The sequence below is a fragment of the Anticarsia gemmatalis genome, chromosome 11 (genome assembly GCF_050436995.1).
Source record: "Anticarsia gemmatalis isolate Benzon Research Colony breed Stoneville strain chromosome 11, ilAntGemm2 primary, whole genome shotgun sequence".
NCBI lineage: Eukaryota > Metazoa > Arthropoda > Insecta > Lepidoptera > Erebidae > Anticarsia > Anticarsia gemmatalis.
In genome coordinates this window covers 7,622,776-7,642,535 of record NC_134755.1, presented here as the reverse complement: position 1 = coordinate 7,642,535, position 19,760 = coordinate 7,622,776, and the positions used below count along the sequence as shown (strand labels likewise).

The following is a 19,760-nucleotide window of genomic DNA, read 5'->3' as shown; positions in this document are numbered from 1 at the left end:
CAAATGTGACTGAACCGATTACGATGATATTAGGTATATAGGTAGCTGAAGGCCCAGAATAACACATAGGCTACTTTTTATCCCAGAGTTCCCGAGGGATCGGGATTTACACGGGAAGGGTTTCCATGGCGACGAAGTCGCGGGCGGCCTCTAGTATATTATACATATTTGTAATATCTATACTGGAATATTAGAAAGCTAAAGAGTTTGTTTGTTTGAACGCGCTAATTTCAGGAACTATTGGTCCAATTTAAAAAAAACTTTCACTGTTAGCTAGTCCATTTATCGAGGAAGGCTATAGGCTATATATCGTCACGCTACAACCAATAGGAGCAGAGTACTAATAAAAAATGTTACAGAAACGGGGAAAATTTTGACCCATTCTCTCTTATGTGACGCAAGCGAAGTTGCGCGAGTCAGCTAATGTTAGATATTCACGTTCACGCATATTATAAAGAAACAATTTTTAATCGAAATAATCGCGTACCTACTTATTGGTTTTACATTTTTCCTGCCACTGTAAAAACAATAAATTCGCGATCAATCCGGTTAGAAATTGATTCATTATAAGATAAAGTTAATTATTATTACTTATATACTTACCTACATAAAATCTTATTACATTTAGGCACAACATATGATTTCCTAGTATTTGAATTGAACATTTTTAAAAGTATTTAGGTATAATTTCAACGCACCGAGCGCGCGACCGCAAGCGGACTGTGTGAGCCAGACTGAGCGTAGTGTAGAGTGACGTCACACCGTCCCCGACAGCAAGCGTCGTGCGGTTACAACTTGTTTTACTTATAAATCGGAAACTAATTGAGATATCGAAGTAATTCTTTCACTAGTATTTTTTATTTTTAACAAAGAATAAGGAGGGCTAAAAATCAAAATTTGTTAACATTCTCCATTCATTTGGTGACTTTTGTTGCTGACTGTACTTAGAAATCGCTACTTTTGAACTAAGTATGCATTCGCTGATGTACTTTGGTATACCTAGTTTATAAAAGTCACGGTAATGTTATGGAACAGGGATTACTGCAAAAATAAGGTAAAATCGACCTTAGTTCTAGTTATGATATTTCTTTAACGGAAGTAATTGTGAATTTTTACAATAATCCTAAGTATATAATACCTATGACTCTGTAAAGAATCGAGCTGCTTCGTTAATTATTGATGATATTGTCATGTTCTACGATGGTAACGTATTCTATTTACTTAAATAGTAATTTGTAAGAATTCCTGAGTATACCTATTTAGTTAAGGATGTTAACATATTTGTTAACTGTCTGAATGTTGTAGCGTTAAGGCGAAATACAAAACCCATAGATTTGGTCATACTTAACACAAGTAACAACTGAAAACACTTTATCTATGCAAACTTGACCTGCCGCTTATGCTGCTTGGATTAACGCTAGAATTACCCACCTATGTATCTTAACGTTTTGTAATTAGGTACTTCGACGGTGCGCATTAGTTATTCCTCATAATTAAAGCAAATACCTACTAAACAAATATTTCGTATACTAAGCATAACATTTAGACATGCAATTTAAAAGCTGTTATTCTGCTATAATTTTATAAAACAGAATGCAGGCATAATGTAACATTAAAAAACTGTGCTACCTACTCGAGGTATTTATTTTAAACATATACCTAATTTAATCTTAAAAGACTATATTTCATTTTTGAATAGTGTTACTGTCAAAAACGAAAATGAATGAAAAAAACATCATCATGACTTGTCAAAAACAAACAGTTGTCATTGTTGTCAATTGTCAATAAAAATCTAAGTTACGAGGAAAATAAATAAATTACAGTATTTCACGTTCTAATTAACGCACCCTTAAAAATTTATATAAAAAAGTGAAGAACTAGGTATTGAATATTATATTTACAATTCAAAATCTCTTACTTATTTCAAAATTCCATAGAAAATTGTTTGCAAAACTTAACTTTTAGTACAGGTTTGGCGATTTTATTAAAATGGCTGGATATTTTGAAGAAATGGGATGGGCAGAATTGCAGGATGGGGAACAGCCAAATCATTTGTTGCATATGGCTAGATTTCTCATGGATTTTGGATTATATGAGGACAATTTTTCTGGAGAATGGCCAAGGTATGTTGTACATTAATGTAACTATTTCCCAGTTTGTTTTATGCCTACCATGAAATGAGGATCATTGTTATTTAATTCTCAAAAGTGGTGTTAAAATTTAAGCTACCGTGTTTGTACATATCTCAATGTTTCATGTTGCAGGTTGCCTCCGCCAGCATCTAAAGATGCTGTGAATAATTTACTAGAAGTTACCATAGACAGTGATGGTAAGAGCTGCCCTATCTGCCTTAAGAAGTTCAACCCTGGGGAGAAGGCAAAGGAAATGCCTTGTCACCACCAGTTTCACAATAAATGCATTTTAACTTGGCTTGAAAGGGTAATTATGGTTATTATTGTTTTTTTTAAAGAGTGTCATGCCATATCCAGGATTAAGTTTGATTAGTCTATGCCAAAAGGGACTTCCAAAAGTAATAATTTTATTCCAATGCTTCCGTATTACTATAATTCTCAATTCTCTGTATCTGCAACTATTAAAAATACCAAAAAGCGTTGTAATGATTATGATACATAGACATACATAGGATGAAGTTATAATATTTGTGTTACAGTAAAAATTTCCAATATTTCATAGATTACTAAATTAGATTGTTAGGACTTTGTCAATGTAATACCAAAATACTTAGTTCAAAAAGTTTAGTCTGCATCCATTTAAATGTTTTGTTTTATTCTTTCAGACTAACTCATGTCCATTCTGTAGACATGAGCTTCCTACTGAAGATGAGGGCTATGAAGCATTTAAAAAAGAAAAGAAAAGAGCTGAGCAAAGGAAGGAGGATTTAGATACACTGCATAATTCAATGTTCAGTTGATTATTTGTGAAAGCATATAATTAAAATAATAAATAATGTAGCATATGTCTTGGGTGATGTGTAAGAAACACATTGTGCCCCATAAAAATCTTTGACCAGTCCTGTGTTAAGTGTGACTGTACATTTGCATAAGTGATAAAAAAAATAAGTTAAACCATTGAATTTGGCCTCTTTCATAAGAATAAATTCTAGAAGTTTTGTTTTGGTCATGGCTAATAATGTTTCTTTATTTAGTTTTTTTTTTAAGTTCTATTTATGAACAGTATCATTCCATATTCTAATGTTTATGTTTTAATGATTTATGATGATATTTTCCTGTAAATAGGCTTGGATTTCATATTATATTGTTGTTGGTCTATAAAATTGTCTTTTTTTGACTCACAAATATTATGATTTTTACATTTTTTACGGAATACGATTATTGGATTACGATTACGATTATTGGAAGTTCTCACAGCTCAAAAATGTATTAGCACAATTACGACATCTATGGTCACATAAATTCGTTACTGACATGATAAAAATATTGATGTTATCAATAACTGTTGTTTTAGCCGTTTTTAGGACTAGCTTGACTTTAAGTACGATGTTCGTGTGTTTGCAAAAGTAACGATGACGTCATACAAGAGTAACAATGCGTGCGAGAAATATAGTTTAAAAAAACATTCAACAGAGTTAGATCGAAAGACAGAAGCTATTATCATGAACAAGTAATAAAGTTAAAAGTACCATACCTATGAAAACTGCACACACCACAAAACTATCTTAATAAAATGTAGCTTGTTCTTTGTACACTTTTCTGTTTTACCTAGATGTCATAGATTAAAGGAGGCACATAAGCTACTCATCAAACCTACTTGATTTATTTTGCTTAAAATTCGAATATACCATCTGTCATAAAAAGACACAAACTTCACTCAAAATTATTTGTATTTGTTTGTATTTTTATTAAATTGTAAAAAATAAAAAAATATATAGAATAATAAAAAATGGGAAGAAAAAGACAGTAAGTATTTTGTTTGCTCTACAATTTGATATTTATTTATAACTGATTAAGCTTTGTGTATACAAGGTGGCAATGATAAAATAAATATTACTCATTGCTGAACTGTTGCTGAAACAAAAACTTCCTCTTACAGAATATATATAACAGTAAATAATCAATATCATACCAGAATTGTAAGATAAATTATTTTTTTTATCTCTTAAGTTTTATCTTTTAATATAATAATATGGGATACATGATTATTTTCAGTGGATGTTCGTGTTCGTCAAAACCTACGAAACACAAGCCACTAAGAGGCAAAGACGTAGATTGCAAAGATGTTGCTGAAATTATCGAAGCTCTCACCATTGAAAGTTTGCTGCCAAGTAAGTGCATCAATCAGAAAAAATATATCTAAGTACCTATACAAATAAATAAGTAAATAAGTGTCCCAGTAATATAAAAGTTAAGACATTTCATTGTTATTATATTAATAGATCTAAAATAAGTTGGTATGAACGCCTGTTGAAAATAGTTTAGCAAATATGGTACAATAAGTAAATATTTATATTTAGTAACTATAAAAACTTATTTTTAGGCTTACGTAAAAAGGCTGCAGCAAAACCACGCTATTTCAAGACAAAACCATTCAAACCACCACACTTCAGGGATACTTGCGTGCCCATGACACCATCTATGCATACGAGGTAATCATTTTAATATCTAAACGTGCGTAGTAGACTTATCCTCTCTGACACTCCCTCAATTATCTAAAAGAGACGAATACGGGCTAACGCTGAGTGCTAACGTAACTAAACTACCACTCTAACATTATTTTTTCCAGATTGAAATACATCGGACATTGCCCTCTCCAAGCTCCATCAGCAGACGACAAATTAAAGTAAGATATAAAATACGTTTTTACTTGATTTGGAATATTTTGCTAAGTGGCTATTGCTAAGTATATTCCTGCAGTAAGTCGATTTCTCACCAGTATTGACAAATGACTAGCTATACTTAGTCAAAATTAATAAAAGTGATCAGCGCCCCTGGCGTTATTTGAGAGAACTAAGTCACTCACTATTCTAGGTATAGCAGGATCAGCTGAGGAAAATTACGCTACAGAGCACTTGACTAACTTTGAGATCATGTGCATTTCTATTATATTTAAAAAAAAAATCGTTGCCGCATTTTTTAAAAACCCCTCACTCATATCATCAAAACTGTTAAACAATCAAGGCATTATATAGTATTTTTTTCACCCACGGTTGCTGGGTAAGGATCTCGTCCCGAACGCGTGAGGGGTAAGGCCTTGAGTCCTGTATTTGTATAGGGTTTAAATAACTTTTATTTAATCAACAGGAATTTGTTCGGAGGATTTGATTTTGAATCGACTTCAGATGAAGAGGACGGTGGCGGTGGCATTATGAAAAAGAAAAGAAAAGGATCTCTTTACAAGAAAAAAGTTCGATACTACGACCTTATGCCAGGGGATATCATGTTGCCTACACCTATACCTGTAGTCAAGCATACGGCTTCGGATACATCTATATTTAATGTAAGTCACAAATAATTGAACTATTTTCTAGATATCTTACCAATAAATTGAGGAATGTGGTTACGTTTTTGTTTTATTTTTCTTTAACATTGGGTCAGCCACTGTCCAAGTCCGGGCTGAGGACTTCCCTCGGGCATGCAAAATCACATCACATACGATTCACGATTTTTTCCTTTACAGTAAAAGGAAGGGAAAGTCACTCGGACTTTCAATTATTAAACCCCTCGAATCCAATATTACTTAAAAAATCTATATTGTTAGCATATTGATTGTTTTAGGTACCCAGCCCCAAGACAAGCGGTGATGTGATACAAGCTCAGAGAGCAAGTCTAAAACCAGCGGAAGTACGACCACCTCTTCCTCCGAAATCAGGACACGAGTAAGATTTGATACTCTTATACGTACACTACGGACACGTATACATAAGTCTTCTCTTCCTTCTACGCTGACGTCGGTCGAGCCTACAAAGAAACAATCCATACTAATAATTTAAATGCGAAAGTAACTCTGTCCGTCTGTCTGTCTGTTACTCAATCACGCCTAAACTACTAAACCAATTTCCATGAAATTTGGTATGGAGAAAGGACATAGGCTACTTTTTACCCCTAAATGACGCATTCCCATGGGAGAATTCAGGTAGCGGACGAAGTCGCGGGTAAAAGCTAGTACTTTATAAATAAGCAACTGCACAGCAGCACTGACGTTCGCGGCAGTTGTTTTTATGTAATATGCGACAGACGATGCACACCATCGACGTCAGCGTATCAGAAACAGGAGCCTTAGGGAAGGTTCATATCTGACGGAACATGACAAATGTATAGCAAAAACAGTCGACCGTTCATTCTCAAACGATGATGTGTCGTGCGAAGCCCATACAAATTATGTTACGCCCGATGCATCTACCGTCAGATATGAACGTTACCTTACGTACCTACGTAAACGTATACGTACATAGTTCTATGATTATTTTATTAATTTAATTCTTTTATCTCCTGTTTATTTATTTTCAGATTGTTCAAGCCGCACAGTGGGATAGTAATAAATAAGGATGCAACTTTCGTCCCTGATGTGGTCCACATGCCTGGCAAAGATAAACCGACGTAAGACCCTATTTTATTACAATAATCGTAAAGATAGTTAAATTAATAGTTTTACCTTCATTGCCGCTAATTGGTTGCTTGGTTCAAAGTGAATATTACTTTGCTAGGCATATATTATTATCGGTCTGTATGTCGGTCTTATGATCAAATAGCTGAAAGGATTTAAAGGGTGTAAAATTATTAAATTTTTTGTGGTCACAATCGATAAGATCTAGTTTTGGTTTATGAGATTAACCGGGGGCTTATCTGTCACGAGCTGTTACTATAGATCAGTATTAATTTTAAAATTCAGAGAAAGAGGCTTATTATACTTGTAGTGTTTATGATAAATCGATCCACTATGCGCAGTTTGCCCTTATTTCATTTTAATACAGCTTATTTATCTCGTTTCAGAAAACACGGGAAACATAAGTAAGACAGTTAATATTATTTACTATTAAAGCATAATCAAAAAGGTAATTGACAACAATTTTACATTATTTCAGAAAATGCACAATAAAGACTTGTACAAATAAGAAATGTCGGTACGTAAATAGTAAACACCTTATTGTCGTTTCAAAAAACAACGGTAAGACATCTAATAATAATTTGTTATTTATTACAGAAAATATCAAGCAATGTTGAAAAGGAAGGCTAAGAAAAAGAAACGGTATGCTTAAATTTAATAATATTGTTTAGTACATAGAGTGGTAGAGTTTAAACTTCGTATAGTAGCTTAAACTCTACTACTCTTCATTTTCTAAAACCTTTGAATGTCTACTGGCCCCTTTATTAGTAAAAAAATCCAGTGCAGTTACATCATATTTGTACTACTTTTATATATTTTTTTCCTAATATTTGTTTTTGGACCCTCTACCCCCCTTTATGCTAAGCTCCAGCGCCCACCAGCGGGCGATATCGCACTCATTGGCAAACTATGATCTATAAGAGCCCTGCCTCACTAGGACGCCGTGGCGGCGCCGCTTGCTACATATCCGAGCAGTTAATATCGAAATGTATGTCACCTAACTCACGTGGCGACCGTGTGGCAACGTGACATTTCAATACTAACTGCTGGATACGTAGCCAGCGACGCCGCCATGGCATCCTTGTGAGACAGGGCTCTCATATCAGATTGATATGGAATCATAGTGTACTCCAGAATTGGGCACACCTTCCTAATATTTTTGAAAATTTGATGACACTTTGCTGTGCTAATGCTCAATTGTTTTTATTTTTAGAGGTTCCAAGGACTTGCCCTACACCACTTTAGGTGTGACTGACGGGAAACCAAGAGCCAGAGGTACGCAGAAACATCTGAAAGATGATGATTCTCTTTGCGGACTTGATGAAATTCCCAAACCTGAACATGTAAGTGATATGGAAAGATAACTTGTTGTATGTATCAGTTAGCCTTAGTTATGGTAAATGTTAGTCTAAAATTATTCTTTACTCAATATAATGTCTCTGAAGCCTCAATGGTTAAATACCAATTCGAAGGCACAGTCTCAATGGTATTTAGCTATTACGATTTAAAAACCATAGTTCAGATAATTACTATAAAATGTCATGTAAAAAATCTAATCATTAATTTATTTAGGTAAAATTCTGACACATAAGATAGTCATAAATAATGTACCTTAACCATAGATGAGTAGGCGAGCAATGTTTTTAACTGCATTGGTTAAAAATAAAAGTTGTAGCCGTTACAACTAGCTCTACTCCACTGGATTATTATTGTTTTTTTTTTCAGGTACAAATACCAATGAACTTGAAAAAAGGAATGTTACAAACGCATTCACTGACAGTACTACCTTGCACTAAAGAGAGGAAACCTGAGATACATTATGGCATCCTTACTGGATCCTTTAACATGTACGACAGCAAATTTGGTAAGCATAATGCCTAGCGACATTACATATTTATATACGCCGATTAGTTACAGTTGTCATTCGTAGTAAAATCGTCTCTTAAATCTATTAAAATTTCAGTGTATCATGCTGTCTTTTTCATTTTGACATGTATCGAAACGACAGAAATACTTTTGTGTCTCACTTAAAATTAGAAGATATGTCCACATCCGGCCATTAGTTCATTAAAACAACTCTATTTCTGTCCTTTTGGATTTCGGAAACTTCGCTTCACTATAACAAGATTATTTATACAGTCTTCTTTTCTAAAGTAATATTATAAGGGCTTATTAACGAGAAGGAACGTCCTAATTTATATATTTAAAAGTGCCTATATAATCTATACTAATATTATAAAGCTGAAGAGTTTGTTCGTTTGTTTGAGCCTGTAATCTCAGGAACTATTGGTCCGATTTAAAAAAATCTTTCAGTGTTAGAAAGTCCATTTATCGGAGCAGGCTATAGGCTATATATATCATTACGCGACGACCGACAGGAGCAGGCTGTGTACCAGTAAAAATGTTACAAAAACGGGGAAAAATTTGACCCATTCTCTCTTATATGACGCAAGCAATGTTGCGTGAGTCAGCTATTTTTAATAATACTTATTATAACCATAGGTGCAAGATCGAGGGGACGTCAAGCTTTGACAATGAGCGTGATGGCTTATTGTTTAGCATTTCATTACCATCCGAAGCAGTGGACCATGAAACTCATTGATACTTTAGTGGATGCTGGTGACAAATGGTAAGTATCAAATATGACACGAAAGCCTTTCTAATTTGTGAAAATTTTTAATGTATGAACTTCTTTATTTAAAGTTACTTGCCTTGTTTCCACCAATTCGTGAAGAATGAGTTCAATGCATGACTGCCTCCGTAGCGCAGTGGTTTAGGTCGTCACACCGCTATGTCGCCATTACGTCGGGAGGGTCATGGGTTCGATTCCTACACAGTACAATTATTTGTGCGATCCACAAATAATTGTTTCGGATCTGGGTGTACCTTGTGTCCGTTGTTTGTATATTTGTAAAAGTCCCCGCGGCACAAGAGCAATTCTAAGCGCAGGAGTTATTTCTTAAAAATTGCTATTGGTCTCTCTTCGTAGGTATTTACAATGTTTAGATAAAGTCCACGATCACTCGGCCGTGCAAGGTATCTGTGAAGTTTTACCGTTCGGCAAGAAACAAACGTTGGTGCTGAACGGTAAACGTATGCAAGTGTTGCTTGGGGAGCCCGACATTGTGGGCTACACGATGTCCCTGGATCCTACAGTATACAACTTGTGTCGAGGATTGGCGGCGTTCTTCAGAGAAAACCGAGCTGGTATAATGATGTCGAGGTAAATGACTTTAAATTGGTTTACATTACTGTAGAAGATAGATAGATTCCCTAGATTCCCAACCTTTTATGGTCTAGCGCCCCCTTCTACATAATTCTTATATACCACCAAAATTATGTTTTTTTGTTGATCGTCATTTAATTTTGTCTTTGGTCCTGCTACCAACCCCCACGATCACTCCAGCGCCTCTTATGGGGCGGTATTGCACCTGTTGGGAACTTATGGTATTGAAGCATACAGTAACGATACTAAAAAATAAGCGATTCCTAAAGGTTCATGTCTCTCAGAAAAGCTGTACATCATGATTGTTTATTTCAAATTGACAGAGTCCTCAAAGTGATCATCTGGAAAGACAAAGTGTGTTATTATATTTTCGACCCAGCTGGAAGAGATTCTAGAGCATATTCCAACTACGCCAACGGTCAGGCGGCTATCATGAATATTAAAGATTTGGAGTCCGTAGCGGAAATTCTTTTAGCTCGTAGCGTTCTTGAAGATCAAAAATTCGTGTTAGCGCCTGTTAAAGTATTAAAAATGATTGACGAGACTGTCGATGATGACTTAGAATCGGATAAAGAACTTACACAAGCAGAAAAAGCTATGATGGGATACCGAATTTTAAACGAAAACTGTGCAATTGTTAATGCGAATATGCATTTAGGAGATCGATGTTTCGAAGATGCCAAATATAGGCAAGCGTTGCCAATAGCTGTCGCAGCTATGACTTACGCCAAAATATCACCGCCAAATACATGGTTTTCGAAGACCTTAGACAAGGTTCTACGTTTAGGGAATAAATTATACGTTGATTGCGTGCACCCTAAAGTAATGATCGACATAAGTATTGATAACATCCCTAATGAAATAACAGTCGGTCCGTATGCGTGTGAGATCATCATATACAGAGAAAGAGTAAAAGGACAATTGTTTACTCCTAAGGAGTGTTTCTTAAATATAAAAACGGGACTGATAGAGTTCTTTAATCAGAAATATAATAGTGGTATATTGGAGTTTAATAACTATTCACTCGCGGTTTGGAAGCAAAAAGACATGTATTATCTGTTTGATCCTTACCCGCGTACTAACGATGGGTTGAGAGCACTGAAGACTGGTAAAGCGTGTTGTATAATGGGTTTGAATCCCGAAACATTGGCAGATTGTTTATCTAAGAACTTTGATTACTTGCCTATTACAACCCAGTTCTATGTACACGCTTTTAAAGTGTTGAAGTTGAAGAAGAAACAGCCAAAGGTTCGTTAAAGCATTATTTAATTTGAAGTACTTTGCAAGAGATGTTTTACTTTTTTTAATTACCTGCATCCTTGTAACAGGAAATGTAGAGCACAACATACGTCCCGTATCAACAAAAAATCATATCTTCAGTAATAAAAAATAATTCAAAGCCCAGAATTGCCTTACCCTAATGTGATTATAGGCTGCTAGCTGCCTAAAAGGCCACTGCGGTTATACATAAGCTATGATTTCGTAAGGATTTCTTTATTTTTTGTATGTAAATGTTCAGTAAAGCGTGGCCTAATTCATCTGTAAAAAGGATGCAAATCGTTAATTAAATCTTAGAGTATTTTCGACAAAATCAGGATTTGGTAGAAATTTGTTTAGTGACTTCTGTTGCTATCTGATTGTGTTAACCATAGTTACCTTCACAAGAACACTTTTATTTATATTCTAGATGCAGTTAGTTTGTACGTTGAGCGATGAACAAATGCCTGGTGGTAAGGGAAAGCGGAAAGTTCTCCCGATGAGTCAAGCACAAGGCGATGGGAAAGAGATCTTTCACGACGTGCTGCCAGCCGATAATTTTGAACCTAAATCTAAGGATGGGGTAAGTGCTTTTTACCTATACTTATTATCTTGATAAAATGCCTCCGTGGCGCAGTGGGGTAGGTCGCCACGCCGATACCACTGCAACGGGAGGTCGTGGGTTCGATTCCCACACGAAGCAATTATTTGTGCGATCCACAAATAATTGTTTCGGGTCTGGTTGTGCTTTGTGTCCGTTGTTTGTATGTTTGTAAAAAGTCCCCGCGACACAAGAGCAATTCTTAGTGCGGGAGTTGTCTATAAAAAAAAAAAAAAAAAATCTCGTATAAATGTATTGCTTAACTTAACTGTGATATACATAAAATAGGATGAAACTTATGCGACTTGTCATTAGAACCAAAGTAAAACATTGCAGTCTGAGTGCGGTTTCTTCGCAGTTATATCGACGGTACGCAAGCGGTAAACTTTATTGCATTAAAATGCATTATCATTCATCACATTAAGTAGACTTGTAGCTATGTATATTTTACGTACATAAAAATCTATAATAATATTATAAACCTGAAGAGTTTGTTTGCTTGCTTGTTTGTTTGTTTTTTTTTGTCTGTTTGAACGCGCCAATCTCAGGAACTACTGGTCCGATTTGCAAAATTCTTTTAGTGTTAGATAGCCCATTTATTGAGGAAAGCTATAGGTAATAATCATCACGCTACGACCAGTAGGATCAGAGTACCAATAAAAAATGTTACAAAAACGGGAAAAATCATGACCCATTCTCTCTTATGTGACGCAAGCGAAGTTGCGCGGGTCAGCTAGTGATTAAAAAAAATATTTGTTGTTTAGCCCCAAGCTGACGAAGAACAGATGGGAGACATAATATCGTTAGTGGATAGTATACAAGAAGATTATCTGCCGCCGATACCACTGAAATATAAACAACATGATAATAGTGTTGAACCTAAAGTTGGTAAGTAAAGTATGCACAAAAATATACCTACTACTAAAATATGGGTGCTATCACTAATAAATTTTAATGGATCAATATCTTATCTACAATCAAGTGTGTTTAAAGTAGTATGATTGCCTGCTTTGGTCCTAAGTGGTTAGGCTTCTACGACGGTAAGGGGAAATTGAATTGCTTACAAATAGTTTTTGCAAACCTGAAGTCATTTACCGCATTAAAACATAAACTAAGTAAGTATTACACCTAAATTAAATTACCAAATCTAGACCTGTAAAAAAATTAAGAACATGCGGAAATTTATTTTCAGTGAACTTGGACTCGCCGACGGTATCGGTGACGCAAGTTGTACCGCCGTGGCCGAAGCCTCGAGATAAGACCAACGAACCCCCGGAGCCCGACCCGGACCCAGAGCCCACCCCACCGCCTACCCCGCCACCTGTTGTGGTAAATATAATTGCGATATTTAAGCTATAGGAACCATTAGCTAAAGGATTAAGGAGCTGTTATCTTGCGATCGAATATAATAATTAGAATTGAAGATTGTAACTCATGTGTCAAAGGTATTGTTTATGAAACAGCTTTGTTTTCGCTTGCCACCAAGCTAATGTGCTGTAAGATTTATTTATGCATTTCAACAGAATCGATTTTATTTTGTAGTTCTCCTTATTTTCCGTTTTAGCATTATTATGTCGTTTACTTTTCTAATTTGTGATTTAATTTTCAGCCACCAGAAGGCGGTGTGGAAGAGGTAAGCTGTTTTAAAATGTATTAAGTATACTATTTGTAAAAAAAAATTAAAAGCGTTAACGTTCTAAATAAGTTTTTCAGTTCATATTAAAATAAAACCTACCCTTTAATTATTATAGGAAGAAGCAGCCGCAGAAGAAGAAGAGGACGAGGAGACAGCTAAAGCGAGAAAAGAAGAAGAAGAAAGACGTAAGGCTGAAGAGGAGGAGGCGAGAAGGAAAGCAGAGGAGTTGCCCCCACCGCTGCCACCTCCGCCGCCCTCCCCGCAACCTGAACCTGAAGTACCGGTAGGTTTTATTACTACGTTGGAGATTAGTTCAAAAATACTTGTACTTTTTGGTAACTTCTTCTGTGGTGGCGTTTACGATTTCATTAGGTTTTAATTTTATAACACACCTCATTTAAAACAAATACGTTTTCTTCCTTTTTACTTTAAAAAGCCAAATGGCAGCTAACTGTTAAGTACATTGGAGACGTCAAACGCATTCGCAACATTTCTAAACGAGAGATGTTGGGAATGATTTTGACGCCGATGTGCGTAATTTTTATCCTTCTGTGTATATGAAATGTCGCCCGAACTAAATCATATTTTACATTTCAGCTGGCAATACCGATTCAAATTGTAGAAGACGAAGTCCAGACACTGCCGCCTAAGAATGTGGATCGTCGTGTCCTGCTGACACAAGACGCTCAAGCTAGGTTCAAGCTGAGACAAATTCGCAAAAAAATGACGCCACCCCTAGCAGAACACGAAATAGACGTAGATGTTGAACAAGAACTCGCGAATCCGAGTAATTTTAAGGATTTACCAGACAGGTCGCAGATGGTACGCGGAAGTAGCGCCCTCTCTGATCCGGGTGCCACAAACTCCTTGGATATCTTACCATTTGGTGCGATCATGGCAATAGTGACGTCGTACAAGTATACTATTAATACTTGGACCTCCAGTATCGTTAATTTTGTGGTTGATACCGCTAAGAGGCTACATGATAATAAACAGCAGAAGTTTCAACTTGCTCCAGTCCATATTATACCGAAAATTGCGATTGGACATCAAGTGAGTAACACAGTTTCGCCTGGCTTGCATGAAATTTCCTGTCCCCTGGTTTAAAACCTTCGACTTGATAGTAAAAGTTACTAATAATAAACTGTGATGTACTTTACAGGCTTATCACGCCAACATTGACGTTGTCGGTGAGGGTCCCAGTTGGCAACTAGAAGACGTGTTAGAACGAAAATTCTTCAGCAGATTTGATAGAGGAATGGTTACAACTGCTACCTACAGTTGTGCGATCTTCAAGAGAGGAGGCCTGTACTACTTATTCGATGGCAGTCCTTGCAATGCGATGGGCTTGAGGGAAGTGAAACGCGGGAAATCTGGGAAAGCTTGTTTCTTGCGATTCCGTTCGTTACACGATCTTGTGAGCAGGTAATTACGGGAAATATTTTTTTGTATATATTTTTAAGATTTTCGAGATAAATTAGATTTATTTTAGGTTTTAGTTCTTTTATCCTCACAAGTGAATTGATGAACCATAGAAGGAACCAGTAGCAGCAATCTCTTTACTATCTTCTTGTTTTTCAGGATCTTGTATAACAAGGACGGGAAAACTGAAGACCAACAATTTATTCTCAGCAGAATTTTAGTAAGGAAGCTGTTGAGAGAACCTCGTGACAAACTGCCGGAAGACTACGATTATGAAACTCGTAGACCGAAATCCGGAAAATCTAAAACAACTATTACAAAGGAAGATGAGTCTAGAAAGAGTTCTATTGATGACTCAATACCTTCTGGCCCGATAGTCGTTGGTTATCAGCGAGTCGATGGCATATACAGGATAGAAGGAACAACCGCACTTAGTGACAGAAAACCAAGTACAGATGTTAAATCCTGCCATTTCGTCAGCCTCATAGCTATGTTAATGGCAGCCATGCATCCTATCAGAACATGGAGTCAAGTCATGGTGGATACATGCATAGAGAAAGGCCTTGAAATACATGAAAAGGCAACCAATCTCAGCGTTTGTGAAAAGAGAGTCATCAAAAATGTTATTCTCGATGGCAAGTTTATCAACATAAATATTAAAAAGATACTCGTTGTCAACGAAAATCCAGAGAAAAGATTAGAGCAATATTTAAGAGCGGTGCTAAGAAGACTCCGATATGTTATTATAAGATATCCACATTGCAGTATGGTTATCTGTTTAACGGAAGGATATTACCATCTGTTTGATCCGTATCCGCCACCCAGTGAAGAGCCACAGAAAGATGACGTAGATAGTAGTAAACCTTCTAAAAAAGGCAGTCCGGTCGCCACTTGGACATTATATCGATCACTAGATGCTCTTATTAAACGCATAAGAAAAGTATTACCCTGCCAAACAGCAGATGATCCCGAATTTTACACATTTGAACTAACTTCGATCAAGACTGCACCTAGAAGTTCTGCACTGAACTATAGGCTTAGTCCACTATTCAAACCAGACGATAATCCTAATTTACCTTATTTGAAACGAAGAAGAATAAGACCCGTTGTCGACGAGAAGATGTACTGGTTAAATATTGAATTTATACCTTGGTCTCGCATGGCTCCTACAAACGATATGGGCTTAGAAAGAGGACTCCCGAAAACTATGTGGAAAGACTGGGACATTGAGTTCCCCGGAGACTTATATTCCTTATGGGGAACTATACATCCGCTGGATAAACGATTTGATGAGATTAATCGCGGTAAGCAATATGTAGCTACGTCTGTACTTGCCATTGGCATGACGCAAGCGTGTAATCTAAGCGCATGGACTGGTGGATTCCTCGATGGAATAGTTATCGGAGGTGACAAATATCACAAGAAATACATGGGCAGAGTTGGTAATCAACCGAACCACGAAGTTGAAATTGAAAAATTAGATAGCAAATTCGACGACATGTTTCCTTATTCATTTTCATTTAAATTCGAAAAAGTTATTTTTGGATTCGTGTATAACATATATCCTGACAGATTTAATTTAGCCAAAGCACTTATTTACTTTTTCGAGAAACATACTCTTGGAGTTTTGACAAGTCCAACAAAAAATTTGGCTTTTGGGAAGACTGGCGCATCGTACTTTATGTTTGATTGCCAAAGTCACGGCGCACCGGTGTTTAGTCCCGGTCAGGGAGCCGCGTACATGTTGAAATGTGAGAGCCTCAACAGACTTATTTACTGCATGGCACTAACGTTAAACATTCGAAGACATGGGCAGCAATTCCATCTTTATAGCGTATCGGCATCCGTATCTGAAAGATCTAAATAAAAGAAAATAGGAAACACTATACGTTTTTTTTATTTGGTTTCAACCCCTACTCTGTAATAGCTTTTTTGATGGCTCAGACACATATAGCCCAGCCGATAATGAGTGTGAGCTGTATATTTTTCAAGATATTTAGGCAGGCTATCGCCGATAGACTTTCCTATTACTAAGTCGGTAATATTGAGGTAAAAAAATAGAGTAATTACCTACATACTAATAACAATAAAACGCCCGGTTTCGCAACTTCTAAATATCTATCAGATAGTTTATCAAAAGGAATTTTGACAGTTGTTTTAATACATCTATTGTCATTTTGTTTAGCAGAAAGATCTGACTTAGATCTAACTGTAAAGCTGGCCTTAAGTATAGTACAACAATTTTGAAAATTAAGGTTTAGGTCGTGGGGTCGATTCCCATGCAGAAAATAAAATGTGTGATCTAAGTGGGTACTTCAATAGGGACCTATACAATATTATTATTCCATTAATGTTTGATAAGTTTTTGTGCCACGAGGTCAAATCTTAGATAAATGGTATATGGATTTAGGGAGCAGTAAAAGTCTTTCTTTTCTCAGTACTTACGGCTATATTCCATTAGATTCTTTCCAGTCTAATAATTTTGAGATCACATTATTTACCAGTCTGATATGTATTGCCAGTACCAAGATGACTTCAAACCAAAATAATGTCTACTGTGGCGCTGCGATAGTAGCTAATAGTAGGGTAAGTGCTGTAGTTTTTTCAGGCTCTTTATATCAGAGCTAAAGTTGTCTCTGAATCATACTATCAAAATCCTGATTCTCACTCTAAGCAATAGTTAAATTTACTTCCATTTCTTGGAGGGCTAGAAAACCCGTCGGTCGATATTTTGGCTGACAGCCTCTGTGGCGCGGTAGTGACATGTGTTCCACTGCTGGCCACGAGGTTCTGCGATCGATTCTCAGGTCGAACAGTACTATTAAACTTTTTCTAATTTATGTTAGATTATTCTCAGTAGTAGTCCGGAATATTGTAATGTGTCTGGTATGGCAAATGCCTCGCTGCCTATTACATGGGACTACCATTGTTAATGGCGATACGCGGCTGTATTATACACACGTCTGCCTACACGTTCGGGTGTAACGGGTGTGATATTAAGTACGCCTATCATTATTTAGATTGGTTGTAGACCGTACCTTTGAGATAGTTGTGACGTCATGCCAGAGATACTACGTTTATGTAAACGTTGAGTTTGTTGGCGCCGAAAATACTCCGATGTGTAATCGGTCGTAATAACCTTATGAACTCTTCAAGACTGAGTAAATCAAATATATTCCTAATCATAAACCATCAGAGCTTCTTTAAGAAACTTGGTACAGTTGACATTAAGTCAGTCTTTTTCAAATTTATGAATTGCACCACAATATAATTGTTTTGCAAGTTGTTTCAGAAATTTTCATATGATATTGATTTAAGACAATTCTAGGAGTCTTACTTCATATAAAATTCATAAAGGCTGCATTAGACCATCTGCATCAAATAAAAAATAGTCACCTAGCAACCAAGTCACTGATCAATAAAACATAAGGATATCCTGTATATTGATGTATTAATGGGATTTTAACACAAGTTCTGGATATTTTTTCACCACTTCCTATCAACCACAGTGTTATCAGTAAATCACTTTTCGGTAACATTGAACTAGAATATTCTTGATATTGTGAACATGTTGTATTTTTTATGTTGGAGTAAAATTGTGTTACATATTGTAATAGAATAAATATATAAAAAATAAAATGCCATAATCTATAGTAAATTCTATATTGAGACTGAATCTTAAAGCTTTAATTTAACCGTACAAATTCTACTAAGATTGACAAGTTTCTTAATTTTGAGCTAAGGTATTCTAAGCTTTAAATAATGTTGTAAGGGATCACAGTAAAAAAACATCTTGCTACTTAACTCTTCTTATATATATTTAAATATTAGTTTCCTAGCTACAGATTTCAATTTGCTAAGTTCCTTGAAATTAAAATGCATTGTGTAATACAGAGGCAAACATCCATAAATGAAATGAATTTAACATATATAATTTTATCAATGGTTTTATTATAACTGTAAAAACCTTATACATAATGTACTTTCCATGCATTAAACAAATATAGTCACCAACGTCTCATTCAAGATCAGGTAGGTTTTCATCATCCGAATCAGTTTCTAAGTCATCGAATGAGGGTTTGTCTGCCTTGTCACCAGCACCGCCGCCGCCACCCATTGATCGGAGTAGTTCTTCAAGGTCCAAAGCATTGTCACCACCATTCTCTTCTTCATCATCTTCATCTATCCACTTATTAAAATCTACCTTGAGGTAGTGTGGTTTCTTTTTATCTTTTGTTAGTGATGGCCAGTAAGAAGCGTCTTTCTTCTCTTTGCGAAGTACCATTTCTATACATCTGCCTTTATTTACGAAGCCGCTAGTTTCAGGTACCACAGAGTCATATAATGGTATGGTTACTTCATGTACTTTATTGTCTGATGCACTGACGCCCTTAAAATAAACGGAGTCTTTTTCTATTTTAATAGTTGGGTCTTTGGATTCGATGCTAAACGTGAGAATAACGTCTAGTTTGCGTTGAGCCCATAAAACGGGGGGAGGGACTGGAGTTTCGCTAGACATGTTCTTTGTGTTAATTTAAAAAGCGTGATAAAATATCGTTCGAACAACAAACGATAATTAGGTACTTCTAGTCTAGATTTACAATTTGACTCACGAAAATTGATAGTCTTTCTATGTCGCCGCCTCGCCGCACCGATTCATTTATGGAAAACGAGCGCACAGATAAAAAATTGGGCCTCTTGGTCGGGATTGCACGATATGTCAGAAAAGTGTGTTTCTAACCTCAATAATCGACTCTAGTGCTTATAGTCGACTAAAATATCAATGGAATGGACAAAGTAAAACATCAGTTCATTAAGAAAGAAGTGTGCTAATATTTGTTTAACTAATAAAACTAGAAGTATACGCTTCTCCCAGAAAAAATGTGTCAAAATGTGTACAGCCGCCATCAGGTCTGCCTGATAGACCTACCTACTATTTCAGGAGATAAAATGAAGGTTATGCATAAAGGTACCTATAACACACTCGGTATAGGTATAAAAACATAGTCTTTCATTAGCTCCGTTGAAGGGTACCT

At 36.0% G+C, this 19,760-nt stretch overlaps 3 protein-coding genes across 4 annotated transcripts; 2 read left to right on the top strand and 1 right to left on the bottom strand.

Moving 5' to 3' along the window:
- The first annotated feature begins 1,731 nt into the window (after window positions 1–1,731).
- On the top strand, window positions 1,732–3,295 carry LOC142976476 (E3 ubiquitin-protein ligase RNF181). Of its 2 annotated transcripts, none has more exons than XM_076119866.1 (4): window positions 1,732–1,881; window positions 1,966–2,123; window positions 2,265–2,439; window positions 2,798–3,295. In XM_076119866.1, the coding sequence occupies exons 2-4, from the start codon at window positions 1,990–1,992 to the stop codon at window positions 2,930–2,932; spliced, it is 444 nt and encodes a 147-aa protein (XP_075975981.1). In that variant the 5' UTR covers window positions 1,732–1,881; window positions 1,966–1,989; the 3' UTR covers window positions 2,933–3,295. The 2 variants fall into 2 exon arrangements, with proteins under 2 accessions (XP_075975981.1, XP_075975983.1); XM_076119868.1 differs by having other exon boundaries at window positions 1,750–1,881; window positions 1,971–2,123.
- Window positions 3,296–3,818: 523 nt separating this feature from the next.
- On the top strand, window positions 3,819–16,610 carry LOC142976660 (uncharacterized). The gene is made up of 23 exons (XM_076120151.1): window positions 3,819–3,938; window positions 4,188–4,303; window positions 4,516–4,624; window positions 4,762–4,818; window positions 5,280–5,475; window positions 5,754–5,854; window positions 6,486–6,575; window positions 6,969–6,986; window positions 7,061–7,099; window positions 7,180–7,224; window positions 7,796–7,925; window positions 8,308–8,446; window positions 9,085–9,211; window positions 9,572–9,805; window positions 10,132–11,056; window positions 11,496–11,648; window positions 12,431–12,554; window positions 12,859–12,995; window positions 13,276–13,299; window positions 13,418–13,585; window positions 13,900–14,355; window positions 14,465–14,727; window positions 14,884–16,610. Exons 1-23 carry the CDS (start codon window positions 3,922–3,924, stop codon window positions 16,589–16,591), a joined length of 5,376 nt encoding a protein of 1,791 aa, XP_075976266.1. The 5' UTR covers window positions 3,819–3,921; the 3' UTR covers window positions 16,592–16,610.
- A 1,761-nt stretch (window positions 16,611–18,371) lies between these two features.
- Window positions 18,372–19,421, bottom strand: LOC142976639 (prostaglandin E synthase 3-like). Its single transcript, XM_076120114.1, has one exon. The coding sequence runs from the start codon at window positions 19,241–19,243 to the stop codon at window positions 18,743–18,745; it is 501 nt and encodes a 166-aa protein (XP_075976229.1). The 5' UTR covers window positions 19,244–19,421; the 3' UTR covers window positions 18,372–18,742.
- Window positions 19,422–19,760: the final 339 nt, after the last annotated feature.